We start from the raw sequence: 16,879 nt of genomic DNA, 5'->3' as shown, positions 1-16,879 counted from the left end.
AGAGAGAGAGAGAGAGAGAGAGAGAGAGAGAGAGAGAGAGAGAGAGAGAGAGAGAGAAGGAAGGTAGGTAGGTAGGTAGGTGGGTGAGTGGCTGTTGAGTAGCTTGCTTTGATCTGGAGGGAGGTAATGAGGAAGCCCCCAGGAGGAAGAAGGGCTGACTGCAGAGAGTCCCCACTTGAGAGAAACTTGCTGTAAAGATTCTTCATGTGAACTATGAAGAGACTTACAAAGTCTGTCCCACTAAGCCCATTTTTAGAGGGAGTAGCTAAAGAAAGTACTAAGTGACTATAAAGAGTCTCAGGTAAACAGTACTATAATGTCAGAAGAAGCCAACCCACTGCACTACAGGAGAGAAGTTAAATAAAATACAAGAATTAAATATTATTCACTTAAAAATGTAATATATATTTGGGTTTTGGGTTTCTTCTTTTTGAGGCAGGGTTTCTCTGTGTAGCCTTGGCTATCCTGGCACTCACTATGTCAATCAGGCTGGTTTCAATCTCAGAGCCACTGACCTCTGTCTCCTGAGTGCTGGGATTAAAGGTATGTGTCACAAACATGTGCAAGATCTATACATGCGCACCACTGACAGATATAAACAATGGTATAATCAACTACTGGGTATAAGCAAGTTACACCATACTTAGTCTTTTACACACAGGCATGGACACACTCATGTATGCACGCGCACATGCACACGCACTGGCCTGATGGCTCAGGGGCTGATATTACACAGAATTTTGTCTCCAGTTACCTAGTGTTGGAGGATATGATGTGGTGGGTGGGTGGAGTCCGGATCCTGCTCCCTGTCCCGGGTGTCCAGTGCTTCCTTGGGACACATTGTTGTGGGGATCACTGGCAGTGACTGCACTGTTACCAGGGCAGGAAGTCCCACCTCCAGTGTCAGAATCTTCAATATTGCCACCACTGTTACAGCCAGCTCCACAGCCTTTCCTTAGTCTGGAGGAGAATTGCAAAGCAGCAAGTCTTAGCTCACTATCACACCAAAATCAGTCCTCTCCTCTTCTGAGTCGTCAGTACTGTCAAGGTCTACCTAGCAAAGCCTGGACGGTATAACCAGTATCAGGAGGCAGGTCTGCTTCCCAAGAATGGCTTGAGAAGCACATCCCTGCCCTCCTCACTGCCTCGAGCCCTTCCGCCAGCTCTACAGGTCAGTCTGCTTGTCCATACATCACACCTAACAACTGTGTAGACCACAGCTGCACCATCTGGACCTCAGGTGGAATCATGAATCTTTGTTTGGCTGGGCGGTGGTAGCATGCACCTTTAATCCCAGCACTCAGGAGGCAGAGGCAGATGTTCCAGGACAGCTAGAGCGTCACAGAGAAACCCTGTCTCAAAAACTAAAAACAAACAACTACCCCCAGCCCAAAAAAAGGATTAAGAAAAAAACAAAAAAACAAAAGCTTTGCTATCTGAGACAGGCCCTCATTCTGTAGCCCAGAGTGGTCAAGAATTCAGTGTATCTCAGCAATCCTCCTGCCTCAGTCCCCTGAATGCTGGGATTACTGGTGTGAACTACCATACTGAGCTTTGAGCGAGCTGAGACACATTTGTGCACAGCACTGCTGTACTGTGGCTAGGAAAGAAGCTGCTTCGGCCTTCTTTCCTGTTCTGGTTTTTGCTGTTTTTAATACAGGAAGACAAAGAGCTGCCTTGACAGTTTGGTACTGGATACCCTGCCCCAAGAATGTCCTTGGTCACTGGCAAACCATAACCTAGTCTATGTGCTATTTCTCCCAGGGAGGGAACTCGAGTTCTTCTAACACTACAGGTAACAGAGGTTTTCTGAAAATGAAATCTATGTGAACATTACCCTGGCTTATGTTCCATTAGAGGGTAATATAGAACATTTAAAGAGACCATTAAGAATCTGTGGCTTTAGTTCATATCCTAGCTCCTTTATGCTTTGATAAATAAGAAACAAGCGAGCAAACAAACAACCCTCCACCCCAAAAAGGATAAAAAAAAATCTTTGAGAATAATAATCTATAAGTTCTCCTTACTGTCTACCAAACTATAATGCTTCTATATCCCATGTTAGGTTTCCCCAGACAGAGGGCAATGCGGCATGTACACCCTAACACACTACAGACTGGCACCTAGGGATGGCTGGACTGTTGCAATGGCAACAAAGAATCTTTGAGGCACAACCAGATGTGTGGAGTGCTCCCTGCTGCTAGAAAGGAACGCAAGAGCAGAGGAAGTCACATACATGCAAGGTTTCCAATGTTTTTTCTCTCAGAAGAGGGGAAACGCTGCAGAGTTAGGAAATTAAACTCAGGCAAAGTAGCAAAGGGAGTGTGAAGTTCTGCTGATGTTGCCACAGATACATCAGATTCACCTCGTTCAGTCAAAGCCAGATGTTAGCTTCTGGAGATAAAGAGCCGATTTCTACCCTCTGGTGCTCAGGCAGAGTAAGTGTGCACAGTGCTCCTGCACCTGCACTTTCTCTACAAGTTTCCCAGGTGAGCTGAACAGGCCAGGGCACACCACTATTGAACAGTACAACCCCACTACCTGTGCCAGGTGGACACTATGAAGCTCCGGATGTTCCCCAAGCTGATTGGTCCCCCAAGAATTTCTTTGAGCTGGTCATGGCTGTCAGAGTAAGATGTTGTGAGGGGCGACACGAAGATCGGGTAGCCGATAGGCTGATCACAAGAGGAGTTTATCATGTTTCGCAGTGCCTGCTTGGCATTCTGGATGCTGCCTCTCTCTGGGTTCCGGTTCCGGAGAAAAACGAGCTCCTGCTGCTGCCCTGCCCAGAGCCCTCGGACACATTCCTTATTCACCTGCAGGGCAGGAAAGGGCAAAGACAGAGGTCAAGGAAGAAAAGTGTAGAAACGGGTGACAGTGTGGTGATCAACTGAAAGGTGACCTTTGAAAGGAGCTAACCGAAGGCCCTCATGGAGAGCCAACAGCCTGCATTTCCTTACTCCATCTCCTAAAGATACCAATTCACATGTAGTCCCTTTCTTTGTCAAGCGAGTGAACTGGACAGTTCTGATGGAAGGACAGACAGCACACCATTCAAGTTCAGATGATGTCTGATATTTTGGGGCTGATTAAATGATTACACCAAGATGGCTCAATGTAAAAGGTCATCTTTACCAAATGCCAAACCTGGCAACTTGCGTATGATCCTTGGGACCCACTTGGTGTGGTAGGAGTGAAGCAATCTGAAAGCTGTTCTTTGACTTCCACATAAATGCTGCACATGGCATATGCACACACAGTCATACACACTCACAATAAGTGCTTAAAGAGAGAAGTGAATCACTATAAATTATAAAATTTCAAAAACTCATCTTTCTAACCCCCTAAAACACACACACACACACACACGCACACGCACACACACACACACATATGCACACATATATGAACACTCACATGTGCAGAATGTGTTAGAGTAATCTAAAAACAAACCATTTACAGTTAGCTTTGAGTCACAATGAAGCACACTTTGTTATTTTATTAACTGAGGAGAGCGAGCGCCTCATAAGCAACAGAACGCTGGCTTTTAGAGGAATACTGTCAAGATATCATGTGCATAGACAGAAGGCCACAAACACTGAAGTAAGCTAAACAAATGCTTTATAGCATCTAAGGAAAGCTCACAGTGCAGAGGGAACTGATGCTAAGTAAGCAAGTGTTCATGAACAAGGAATGCACAGCCTGCTCTGTTTTAACAGGCAGTGGCAACCATGCTTTCAAGGTTGGATTAAGACGCTAAGCTCATTTCTAAGTCACAGCCGAGTGACCAGAGCCTCACCTTGATGACCCTGAAGCTCAGGTAGCGCCGGTTGAGCATGATGATCTTGTACTCATTGGTGCCATCATCCATGACATGCCGCAGTGCCAACAAGGAGGGAGAGTTGGCAAGGACTGCGCTCCGCCATGCAGGGTCGCCTTCATGGGCTATCACAAGGTTCTTCTCGTGAGAGACGATGGCTTCGTAGAGTACAGTGGGGTCGTCATACTCATCTGGGGATGTGAAATGATCCTAAACACAGAAATGCAAGGGGGGTTTGTTTTGGAAGAAAGAGGAAAATAACTTCAAGGATGATAAGCATTTGTTTTTAAAAATTGGATATTTTCTTTATTTACATTCAAATGTTATCCCCTTTCCCTGTTTCCCTACCTCCCAGAAACCCCCTATCCCATCAGGGGGTTATAACAGGGGATATAAGACATACATCAAAGTAATCATAGCTCAGACCTAAATGTCAGAAATAGCGCGTTATTCAGGGGATGCAAATATTTTATTGATTGCTTTTGCAAATAGGCAGAAGGCTGATACAGGTCTATTTATATTCAGGCACAGTGACTGACCCTAGTTCTGCTCCAATAACTACAGCTCACATCCCTGCAGGGAAGGGTAAGGGTGAGAAGCCAGTGCCCAGGGTGCAGCCTGAGTCTGGGGTGGATCTATGGAAATATTGTGCACATGAGTGCTGAAGCCTGGCAGTGTCCTCTGGCCCATCACTGTACTCATCGGTTAAGGGGGTGGAATAACACCCGCACTTTACATGTGTGGAGACTGAAGCTCAATGGGGTACAGATCGCTTCCCAGGTTCAAGGTTCACATACAGTAATGCCAGGCCATCAGTTTCCAACTCCTGGACTCAGCTCTTTTTTAAATAAAACTTTTATTAAGTCTCAATTCCTTTTTCTATTCATTTTATTTTGAATTCTACATAACACATATGAATATGTTTAGTATATACTTGTGAGTACAGGTGACTGGATGTTGGGGGTGTCAGATCCTTGGAACTGGAGTGACAGACAGTTGTGAGTTGCCTGGTATGGGTACTGGGAACTGAACTCGAGTCCTCCGCAAGGGTAGTATGAATTCTTAACTGCTGAGCTATTTCTCTAACCCCATGGACATAAGAATCCTGGACCCCAGAGCACTTCTCCACACCCTACCTAACTGGACATTATATAACAGTGTTAAAAAACAGCTTTCCTGGACAACAGATAAGGCACATCCTACATTGTGCTGTCTTTTGGCAAATGGTTCCCTTGGAGAAAGATCCTCCGCCTATCTCTGCTTATTAGAACCAGTACAGTTATTTGGCTGAGAAAGGAAGTTCTGATCCAGACAACAGACACATTCTTCATAGAATGGACATAAAAATTATCAGGTATGCTAACTGCAGAATTTAATCTTGTTCAAATACTTCTTTTCACTAACATTAAACTATAGAAAATCTGAAGTTTCTATGCTGGAGTCTTATATATAAGCCTATAATTCCAGCTACCCAGGAAGCTGAGATAGGAGGACCAAAAATGTACGAACTGCCTGGGTTTCACAATCAGTTCACCCAGCCTGGACAATTTATCAAGTGTTGGGGTTGGTCTGGTGCAGTGAGGTATTCAAATACTTACTACTGACCCCAAGAGCTGGTTGCCTCCTGAGCAGCTCCTCAGTGATGCTACGTAATCCTTGCTCCCCAATTAAAACTATTGGTTAAATAAAACTGTCATCAGCCAATTACTAAGGGACCATGAGGAGGAGAAGATGGAGAGAACAGGAGGTCTCTTCTCCACTAGCCATGATGGAGCAGCAGCACGTGCCTGAGTGAAATGTCCCCCAGGACACCAGACCACTGGAGCAGAGATTACCCAGGGAATTTCTAACAGCAAGTATTTGGGGAGCACATCGGAAAAGTAGCCAGTCTAGCTTAGAGATTTAGAATTGAGGTCATCCTTTAGTAATTGTGCAGAACTTAAGCCATAGTTTGAGTCTCATTCATTTGAAGCTAGACTGGGATAAATATAATTCACACTAATTTACAAACAAGACGCTCTGTGTCTGTCTCCCTTTCTCCTCTCTCCCCCACCCCCCACCCCTTGATGGCTTCATGGTAGAGGACATGCCCGGAGTACATGAGGCTCAAGGTTATTTCCTTGGTATGGTATCCCCACTGCAACTGACCTGTCATCGTCTTTTCTTTTAAATATTGAATTTTGACTCAAAACTCTAAAGCTTACACTTGATCCCAAAAGAGTGTTTTCCTATGATCTTCAAAACAGTAATCCATATTTGAATAACTCATCCCTTACTGGTAATGGTCCCAAAGAACAAGGATTCTACCTCCCTTGAGGAACAGGTCACATTGTATTTGGGGGACAGTATTTCAGTTAGCTAAGGGGCAGCTGACGCGTTCCTCTCGTGGCTCCTACCACTGCCAGCACATAACCAAATGTATTTTCCCAATTGTCAAGGGCTTTGGAAAAACATTTGGGTCCAAATTTCAATTTCATTTCCCTGGTAGGGCTGTTTAATGACCTCTGAGCTGGCCCTGCCCGCCTGCTACAAGGAGGCATTGAGCACAAGGAGAAGAAGGCAGCAGTATGCTGCCCCCCTAAGGAGTCACACAGCGCTTGCAGCTGTCATGTGCTCACTGGGCGCAATGGCTGGTTGTGTGTCAACTTGACACAGGCTGGAGTTATCACAGAGAAAGGAGCTTCCTTTGAGGAAATGCCTCCAGGAGATCCAGCTGTAAGGCATTTTCTCAATTAGTGATCAAGGGTGGGAAAGGCCTATTGTGGGTGGTACCATCTCTGGGCTGGTAGTCCTGGGTTCTATAAGAAAGCAAGCTGAGCAAGGCAGAGGAAGCAAGCCAGTAAGGAACATCCCTCCATGACCCCTGCATCAGCTCCTGCTTCCTGACCTGCTTAGTTCCAGTCCTGACTTCCTTTGGTGATGAACAGCAGAATGGAAGTGTAAGCTGAATAAACCCTTTCCTCCCCAACTTGCTTCTTGGTCATGATGTTTGTGCAGGAATAGAAACCCTGACTAAGACACTGGGTAAGGGACTGTAATCACATGATGTCAAACAAGGAAGGTAGAGACCTTCCTTTTCAGTTTGCTGCTGACATCTAGATCATGAACATTAATGGATATTAATATTAAAATTCACTACTGCTGTTACTATGAGGAACAGGTTCAAGGCTCTGGGATTTAATGCTTTGCTAGGGCTCTTCCCTGGTTCAGATGAGAACCTTTCCAAAGGTCTCCAAAACATAACATGGAAATCAATGGCAAAGTATCAGCAAACTCCCCAAATTAAACAGCACAGCCAGCCCATCTCTGACCTGGTGGAGTTTAATGGACATACGGATTCCAGGCACCACAACTTTCCTCAGCAGCTCCATGTCAGCGAAGATCCACTCGTCTCGGACTGAAGAAATCCGGAAGTCCCCTTTAAACAGGGCATGCAATCCATAGAGGAAGGACTCCAGGTTACTGCAAGGTTGGAGATAAAGTGCACATGTTCTGACAGGAGTCGTCATGACACTCAACCTCATGTCTGCTATGCATCTGTCATCCAGAGCAACAGACCTCAGCCTGTGGGTTAAGACCCCTTTGGGGTCACATGTCAGATATCCTGCATATCAGATACGGTTCATGACAGCAATAAAATTAGCTATAAAGCCGCAACGAAATAATTTTATGGCTGGAGGTGGGGGGTCACCGCAACATGAGGAGCTGTATTAAAGGGTGGCAGCATTAGGAAGTTTCAACAACTGCTTTAAGAGTGTGTTGAAAGAAGAATCCAGGAATTAAAGTCTGAACTCATAAGCAAAATTCAGGAGACAGGTCCTGTTTGACTAGGAACCTTGCTTATGAACCATGGTAATAGCTCATACGGACAGACAGCAGACAGAGAGCCGAAGATTCAAAGGAAATGAAAGAGTGTCTAATGTAAAACATGTAATCAAAAGACATTTAAAATTGAAATTATTTCTTTCAAATATACACATTAAAAGTACAAGTGATCTAGATAAGGATTATGAAGAAATGTAGAAAAGTAAACAAGAAAATTACTATACTATACATATGCAGAGACCAATCAAGTCTTACGAAATCTTATAAAGTAGTACAAAATGAAAGTTCAAACAAATTTCAATCAACTAAACAATAATTAGTTTAGCTTCTCTTTTTTTTTTAACTTAAAAAAAATTGTGTGTGTGTGTGTGTGTGTGTGTGTGTGTGTGTGTGTGGCCTGCATGTGTGCTATGCACTACTGGCCTTCCTGGTGCTCACAGAGACCATCAGATCCCCCGAAACTGGAGTTACAGATGGTTGTGAGCCACCATGTTGGCTGGGAATTGAACTCAGGTCTTCCAGCAGAGCAGCCAGTGATCTCAACCACTGAGTCAACTCTCTAGCACCCTCTCCCCCAATACCTTCTTGAAAACACAGATGCCTCTTTACCTGGACATATGGTGGGAGGCTGTTCCCAAAGCTCTTCGTCCCAGAACACAGAGTCCATAACAAAGAGTCACCAGAGATGAATCTTTATCCACATCCAGTGGCTTTAAAAATAAAGAACATTACATGTTAGAAAGCTATATAAGTATTTAACAAATTAGAAAATAGCCAATCAGTAAGTCAGAGATAGATAAAAGAAGGAGATGAACTTTATAATCAGAGAAGGAAGAAAAGGTGCTTTGTTGTGTTGTTTTGCTTGACCTAACACTGCCTTGGAGGACACTGAGGAGTGTCCTTTAGCTTGGTGTCAGTCATCTCCACAGCTTAGAGGGCTTTCTCAGGAAGAGGTCCTTCTGGGAAAGGGGCTACGGGAGTAGAGTGCTTGCTCTGAAGGAGCTGGGGACGTCTTAGCACTGCTAACTTCATTCTAAAGGGGCTGCCATGGGGAGAATGTACCCCAGGGCTGAGTGGGTAACAGGCTGTCTGAAGAGAATGGCAACACCCAGATTGGACATGGGCCTCAAAAAGTATTTATTTTATGTATAAGAGCATGTTTGCCTGAGGAGGCCAGAAGAGGGTGATGAATCCCCTGGAACTAGTCATAACTAGTGGGATGTCATGAGCCACCATGTGTGTGCTAGGAACCGAACTCAGGTCCTCTGTAAGAACAGCAAGTGTGTTTAACTGATGAGTCATCTTCCCAGCCCCCAAGATGAGCCTTTTGAATATATGATGTATGGGCATGCAGGAGAACTTCCTCAAGCTATGTCCAGCCTTTCAGTAATGTCTAAGAGAGGGTGCTTGAGTTGAGGATGAAGGCCATTTCTGAGTGAGAAGGTAGTGTACTTCAACACTCTGTAAGCCAGAAAAGGACATTATAACATGACCATATGAGGGACATTATAACATGTCCATATGAGGGATATTATAACATGTCCATATGCCCCCCAACCCTCCACCAACTATGAAAACATTATGCAAAGCCCTAAAGTATAGTTCATGTATGAAAAACAAAACAAAGCCACTTGTTTGTTACAAGTTTGGAAGGAAAGTCATTCTCAAATGTTTGTTTCTGACCCATCCCATCTCAGATGGGCATTTGGTCCTACCCACTATTTCTTCTTTAAAACAGGCAACTCAGGTCAGAACATGCTGCACATCTGGTGTACAGTTCAAAGGCTACTACCACTCAGATAGAAAACATGAAGGCACCCTACTCTAACTGATGGAAAGACGCTAAGACGACACGATGCCTGACGGAGCTGAAGAGCAAGGCTAACGGGCGTGATAATCCTGTGGGCACTGGCTGTCAAGGAGGCTCACTAGCTCCAGGATACCACATGCACAGGATGCCAGGTGCTCAGCTCCAGAGAAGCCACTGTGGTACTGAGCCCTGGGCACAGTGTTTGGGGTTTGTGGTTTTGATAGTCTGGCTGGGGGCATGATAGTGTGATAGGCCTAGAAGAAATAGTAGTGGGAAAATCTGTAATTTATCTTACTTTAGCTAGGACAAATTGTCCTGATGTATGCTCCTGCACTTGAATTAAAGTCACCAGGGAAATTCCTATTTTACAATTGTGGTCTAGATTGACAGAAGCAGATATCTTGGGAGAGATCTAAAAAAAAAATCTTTATTTCCAAAGGGCACCGTTAATTTTTATCTAAATTCCCATGGAATGTCCCAGATGTGCACTGTCCAACAGTAGTCACAGTTGAACAAGCTGTTTACAACAATTACAGCTAAGCAAAATGTAGGACAATTTCAAATGTTAAAGCCACTCTGACACTGGACCGCAGAGGACACGTGTCATGGGTGGAAATTCTCAGAGACAGCACTGGTCTAGGCCTGCATTTGGGACACACACAGTTAGGTCGGTGGTCAGTGCTTATGGACTAGACCTCAGAGAGCACTGCGTGGAACCACAGCTTGTGTGTACCATGCTGCTGGGGCAGATGCTGCAGTGCTGAGGAGAACCATTCTCTTTTGGAGGATCTGAGAGCAAGGGCAGAAGCCAGCTCACGGTAACTATCAGGATATTTCGCCCTTTTTGTTAAAACCTGGATTCAGAGAATTGCAAAGGATATGGTTCCGCTCTACCTTTGCTCTCCGGGAAGAGCAGTATTCTATCCAGCTGAGGTAAATCACACAGAAACTCTCTCGAGATATGCCTGCCAGCCGATGGTCATAGTCCTCATCGATGTTTGGGTTAAAAGTTGGGTCCACGTCAACGTAGTTCCGGTCTGCACACAGACGCAATCCTTCCTGCATTGTCTCATTAGCCAGCCACTCCTCCAACTTGGAGGAGGTTGTGACATAGTAAATGATACCCTAATTAAGAAACACAGAGAATTCAAGTCAAATCACAATGCAAATTTATTCTAATTTAATATTATATTAAAACAAAATAAATTTATTTCTAATGTTACATGAACATCCATTGCTCCTACAGACAGTATAATTCACAATACTGGTTTTTTGTTTTTTTTTTATTATTGAGACAGGGTTTCTCTGTGTAGCCCTGGCTGTCCTGGAACTCACTCTGTAGACCAGGCTGGCCTCAAACTTAGAAATCCACCTGCCTCTGCCTCCCGAATGCTGGGATTAAAGGCGTGAGCCACCATGTCCAGCTTACAATATTGTATTTTAACTCGGTGTTCTATGCCTACTTTTTAAGAAAGCTACCTGAAGCCCTCCTAAGTAAAGACATCATCCAGTTATTTTAAGATCACAACCATGAATTCAGCAAGGCAACTTGTAGTGTATTAATTTCAGTGCTTTTGAATCAGGTTATTTTTAAAGAGGTGAAAAATTATTATATTACATTTATTTTGAAAATTTCTTCAAAAATGTTATTAAAACTTTTGGTGTTCATAGGTCAAATTATAGAAATAAAAAACATAAATGGAGACACACATGTGTGTCACATGCATACATGTAGGCACACACACACATATGTGGAGAAACATGTGGGGTGTGCCATACAAACACACAAGTGTTGTAAATTAAGCTTGCTTAGCTTCCTGGTTTTAGCCAGATGGAAGGCTCAGGGTTCATTAAAATAATGTGGAACTTAGTAGAAACAACACAAAATAGAAAAAACCCAGATGTGCACATCATGGCTTACCTCACAACACCTCTCTTAAAAATACTGACCTTGCTGGGCTTGGCGAGATGCCTTTAATCCCAACAGGGGAGACAGAAGCAGTTGGGACTCTGAGAATTCCAGGGCTAGCCTGGTCTACAACAAGTTCCAGGGTGGCTAGGGCTATAACAGTAATACCCAGGGCTCCATGAAACAAAGCAATAACAAAAATAACGAAAACCTGGCTTCACCTATTAAGGATTCACCTTGGCCAGGGAGGGGTCTGGCTTTGCCTTCAGGCCTGGTAAATGTTTGTTCACCATGGGCAGAGCTCTACTATCACAGTCTCAAGTGACCTTCAGATGTCCTGGAAACACCTGTCAACTCTACTTGGCTGCAGATTTAGGTGTCTTAAGAGCCAGACGTGTGTGCATGTGAGTGAACACTCAACTGTCCTAAACCATAAACTGCGAATGCCAGCTATTAAAAGCAGTGGACACATGGAACAGGAAATAGCAAGTCCTTCATGGGCTGGGTGTATTATATTATTTCCATAGGTATACTTTGACGGACCCCTCTGGATACTAGAAAACTCAAATCATTATTCAGAAGCAAAACACAAGTTTGAGAGGCTAGGAATGCAGGTTAGCAGTTGAGTACTTACCTGCCCTGGGCTTGATGTTTGGTAAGCACATACTATAAGCATAGCAAAAATGAATGAATGTACACATGAATGAATAATAATGTACATATGTGTATATGTATATGTGTGTCTGTCTATGTGTTTTTGCTCAACAGTCCTAAATGAATGTCAGTTATGGCAACAGACACATGGAACAGGAAATAGCAATGTGCATGTATGTATGTGCTTGTGTGTGTGTCCGTGCACACATGTGCCTGTGCAGGTCTTTCCCAAGAAAGCTGTCAGCTGCTTAAAGGTCTAGGCAGGCACATACCTTACCTTGACATAGTAGGTGGTAAGAACTCGGCGAAGGTCAAAGACTTGAAGCATGGAAGCAGCACTGTTGTCAGTGATGCTATAGCCCTCTAGAATGTACTTAGTGACAACCACTTCCCATGCCAGCCAGCGCTGGCCAAACGCAGCGTTAAAGGAAAGCACATGTGGAACGTGGCCAGGCTCACAACAGCAAAACCCTTCGTCTTCTTCTACTCCTTCTGTGATGGCTTCCACTTCCCGCTGCTGACAGTAGGTACCTTAGAAAAATACAAGACCATTACAGACAAAGGCAAAAGACCAGCAACTGGGAAAGAATGCGTACTAGGCAGACAATCAGGAAAGACATGTTTTACAGTGACTCTGAGCACGTGACTGATGTACTCTGGAATAGTCACCATCCAACTGTAGCAAACTCCAGACCTCAGGCAAGCTCTCTGTTCATCTGCAGTATGCTGTAGCACACTAAAGGGCTGGAAATTTATGCTATAAAGAAACTTCTTTAATTTTGACTAACAGATTTCCAAAAACAGTTTAATGGGCTTACAACTGCATTAATACCAAGTGAAGCCCAAGTGAGTAAATGCTCACCTTCTAACAATGTCCATTCGTCACAAGTAGCAGCAGAAGGCCACTAAACGTAAAACTAGCTCCTACTCATGTGTACAAGTTAATTATTGTGCGGGATTTGATAACTTAAGTTGGTATTTTCTTGAATGTATAATTTTCTGTGTAGAATGAATTGGCTTCTCAGCACATAAAACTGTGAAGGGCTGGTGGGAGGGGTAACTATCTCAAAGATCTAATTTTGTAATTTTTTAAAGATTTATTTAGTGTGTGTGTGTGTATATGTGTGTGTGTGTGTATGCACCACATGCATGCAGGTACCCTTGGAGATCAGAAGAGGGGGTCAGAGTCCCTGGAAGTGGAGTTGTGAGTCACCCGGTCTGGGTGCTGGGAGCAGGCCTTGGGTCCACTGGATGAGCTGCAAATGCTCTTACCAGCGAGGCTGTACTCCAGCTGCCGATTCTGACATCTTTCATTTGGGATTTAAATATACACAACTTTGCTACCACAGGAACCTATACAACTTAAAGGTGACTGAGAGCCTTACCTCTGAATTCAAGTCCCCGCAGCTGGAAAGTGACCAGGCCATTGCCTATCTCTATGAGGTGCACTAAAGCATTGAGATAGTCGGAGGCAAGGATGAAGCAGTCCCCAGTACTGTAGTTTCCCCACCGTCCCAGCAGCAGGTCACCGCACAGACTGTGCTGCAGAGATCTGGTTAAGTGCTCATAGAAGATAGAATTCAGATTGTTGTCATCCGATCCTGTAAGAACAGAGGTTCAGAAACACTTATTTCACTTCAAGTACCTGATGGATTGAGGAACAAGATCACTAAAAAGATTGAAATCAGGTAGACATCAATGTAGGCTGCAAACCCAGCACTCAAGAGCAAAGGCAGGGAGACTGACACAAATTTGGAGCCAGCCTGGGCTACAGGTGAGACGACACAGCCTAATTGAGCAGCCTAAGCCTAAATTCCTCTTATGGCCATGTTTACATTTATTTGACAGGAAAATACACACCACACACCTATACACTGTGTATAAAAGAAAACGGTGCTATGGTTTGGATGCATAACATCCCCCAAAGACTCATGCCCAGCTGGGGACATTACTGGGAGGTAAAGACAGCAGGAAGTATGGCTTGGGCACATGTCCATGAGGAGTGCCTGGCACCTGTCAGGAGCAGCTCTGGGTCACAGCACATAGCCCCATGGGGCCAGACAACCCGAGGCTCAGGCCTCTGGAACTGCGAGCAGAGTACACCCACCCTCCCCTTGAGGCTGCTCAGCTTGGGTATTTTATCACAGTAACCAATACCTCATGAATATACAGCACATAATGAGTAAAGCTTCAGAATCAAGGCTTGGGAGTTATTTTAAACTCACACCAACTACACATGAAGAGAGTGAGGAGAAATGAGAGTCTAATTATGCTAGCTGTATGTCTGTCTATTAAAAAGGTGTGTATATTGCTCCACAGGACCTCTTCCTGCTGCTACAGCATCTGCGAACTCTAAGCCCGCACGCTCTCACTGGAGTGGAGGTCATTCTTCCCTCTGTGAGACTATAAGTGATTAATGTCACTAACTCTCCCTAATTCAGTTTTATAAGTGAAAATCAATTGGATTATTAGAGTTTGGTTTCTCAGATGGATAAAGCATTTAAAGAACTTTGTAAGTTAAATGGCAACATATTCCTGTCCACTTGGGAGTAATGTTTGTTGGAGGAATTAATTAATAGTTTCCTCAGCTAATTAACTGATTCATTATTCTCACTTGGTTAGAGCAGCAAGATTCCCAGGAATAGGGTAATAGAATAAGATTTTTCAAATCAGCTAAGAAGCAAACTTTAGAAAATGATACCACAACCAAAATTCAACCCCATGAAGTCCCATCTTGGGTGGAAATTAGAAACTTCCCATGCACACAATTAAATAAGATTAAGTTTGAATATTTACCTAACACTTGGGGGAAAGGACCATGTTGGAGCACTCAGCGTTCTTACCTAGTTTTCGTCTGGTCTGTACTCAGCTTACATAAGCACTATCCTTGAATGGTACCTTTAAAACTTCTATCTGCATTCTTAAGCTACATTTCATAGTGGATATGCTCTAAGTCACATATACTGTATTTTGTTAAAGGAAATTAAAAAAAAAAAGTGAAGGATAGCTGATTTGTAAAAACTGATTATTTGCCGGGCAGTGGTGGCGCACGCCTTTAATCCCAGCACTTGGGAGGCAGAGACAGGTGAATTTCTGAGTTCAAGGTCAGCCTGGTCTACAGAGTGAGTTCCAGGACAGTCAGGGCTACACAGAGAAACCTTGTCTTGAAAACAAACAAAAACAAACAAACAAAAAAACCAACAAAAACTGATTATTTATTTGTGTCTGCAGGAGGATAGTGAATTAAGGCTAATTTGCACTACACTGTGTTCAAAGCCAGGCTGGGCTACAGAGAGATCCTGTCTCCTTTTAGAGAATTTACAGTAAGTGGGAGTGAAGCTATGAATGTGTGTGTGTGTGTGTGTGTGTGTGTGTGTGTCCACGCATGACTATGTACACGAACATACAAACAAACCAAATCCTCTGGCTCGCATCTTTTTTATAAATAAGACTCTTACCTGGATTTCTATCAAGCTGAGAAGCCAATCTGGTATTTGAATGGTCTACACGTTTTGTGCTGAAGAAAACAAAATAAAAACATTTTTAATACTTCATACTTAAAAAAATAAGAGCAAGGGAGAAATGAAAAGACACAGATAACCTCACCTGTGTAGGGAAATCTCTGGGAATATGATATGGCTAGATAATCACCAGCCTGGCAGCACAGACTTGATTACACGTTTATTTTCTTCCTTCATATTTTCACAACACATAAACCTAAGTTTCTCCTCATTTGTGTTTCATTACAGAGTATATGAATGCACCACAAACAAAAACTGACCAGATGCAAAGAACACAGCTCTCCCAAGTGTACAACCACAGAATCCCTTCTCAGGGAAAGCCCATTTAGAAACATCCAGAGGCACCAAGGTCCATGGAAGAACGAACTCACAGTTTCCTAGGTCAGAGCCACCCCACATGGTTGCTGGCTGCTTGCTGTTCCTCACCATGCTGAGGCCTGCACTGGCAGTATAAAACCATGGCCCTCAAAGTCTGGTGCTGAGCAGGAACCAAGGCAGTGGCCCAAACAGTGCCACATCGTCCTTCACTGCCACACACGTGCAATCAGTCAGCTAATGTATCTGACTGCCCCTGCTACAAGTCTGAATTCTCAACTCCTTGGGGCAGGCCATATTAGCAGCCTACGTACAAAATGAGATGGCACAGAGAGCATGGCACCCTCTCTCAAGTGCTGCGCTGCCCTTGACACTACCACCTGGACAAAGGGAAGATGGCTGGCTGTGCAGTGATGTCAACCACAAGCTCAACTGCTGCCCCCCCATCTAAGAACCACTGTCACTTCTTACCACTGTGAAGAAGGTAAGAAGGTATGAGATTATTCAGATCTGTTGCCTAACAGACATTTATCAACACAAAGAAGAGACCTCATCACTTCACGGGAAATATGGCAATAGCTCTCAACATCATAATTCAAAACTTTAAACAAAAACTTAAAAGAGTTTAGGAAAACCTGTACCCACACCCATGACTGTAACAGCTTCTTAGAGCAACACACTTTAATGACTTTTCATTTGGGATTGGTGATGCTGTGACCACCTTTTAAAAATGTTGTACAGCTACTGCGTCAGTACTTGGATGTCTCAAGCAAACACTCTCATTCAAAGAAGATGGATAATTAATATAGATGTACACACTTCTAAAGGTTCACAGGTGGAGTTTAGACTCCACACTACAACTAGCTTTTAAGAAACCATTATTTGCCAGGCAGTGGTGGCACACACCTTTAATCCTAGCACCCAGGAGGCAGAGGCAGGCAGATCTCCGAATTTTAGGCTAGCCTGGTCTACAGAGTGAGTGGCAAGACAGCCAGAATTACACAGAGAAACCCTGTTTCAAATAA

General features: G+C 43.9%; 1 protein-coding gene across 7 annotated transcripts in view; it reads right to left on the bottom strand.

Annotated features, from left to right (window-relative positions):
• Pcnx1 (pecanex 1) overlaps positions 1–16,879 on the bottom strand; it is a 146,538-nt gene that overhangs the window by 7,475 nt on the left and 122,184 nt on the right. For 6 of the 7 annotated variants that reach the window (XM_021202606.1, XM_029541145.1, XM_029541144.1 and 3 more), the window contains 9 exons: positions 15,477–15,535; positions 13,404–13,619; positions 12,296–12,549; positions 10,350–10,580; positions 8,255–8,355; positions 7,132–7,282; positions 3,800–4,030; positions 2,542–2,816; positions 755–960 (listed from right to left, as the gene is read on the bottom strand). In XM_021202606.1, coding sequence (XP_021058265.1) covers positions 755–960; positions 2,542–2,816; positions 3,800–4,030; positions 7,132–7,282; positions 8,255–8,355; positions 10,350–10,580; positions 12,296–12,549; positions 13,404–13,619; positions 15,477–15,535 — 1,724 coding nt within the window. Of the gene's footprint in view, positions 1–728; positions 961–2,541; positions 2,817–3,799; positions 4,031–7,131; positions 7,283–8,254; positions 8,356–10,349; positions 10,581–12,295; positions 12,550–13,403; positions 13,620–15,476; positions 15,536–16,879 lie in introns of those variants that run through there. The other variant, XM_029541147.1, reaches the window with a different exon arrangement.

This window comes from Mus pahari, chromosome 7, assembly GCF_900095145.1.
Source record: "Mus pahari chromosome 7, PAHARI_EIJ_v1.1, whole genome shotgun sequence".
In the NCBI taxonomy this organism is placed as follows: Eukaryota; Metazoa; Chordata; class Mammalia; order Rodentia; family Muridae; genus Mus; species Mus pahari.
Note: the sequence above shows the minus strand (reverse complement) of the source record. Positions and strands in the feature narration are given on the sequence as shown.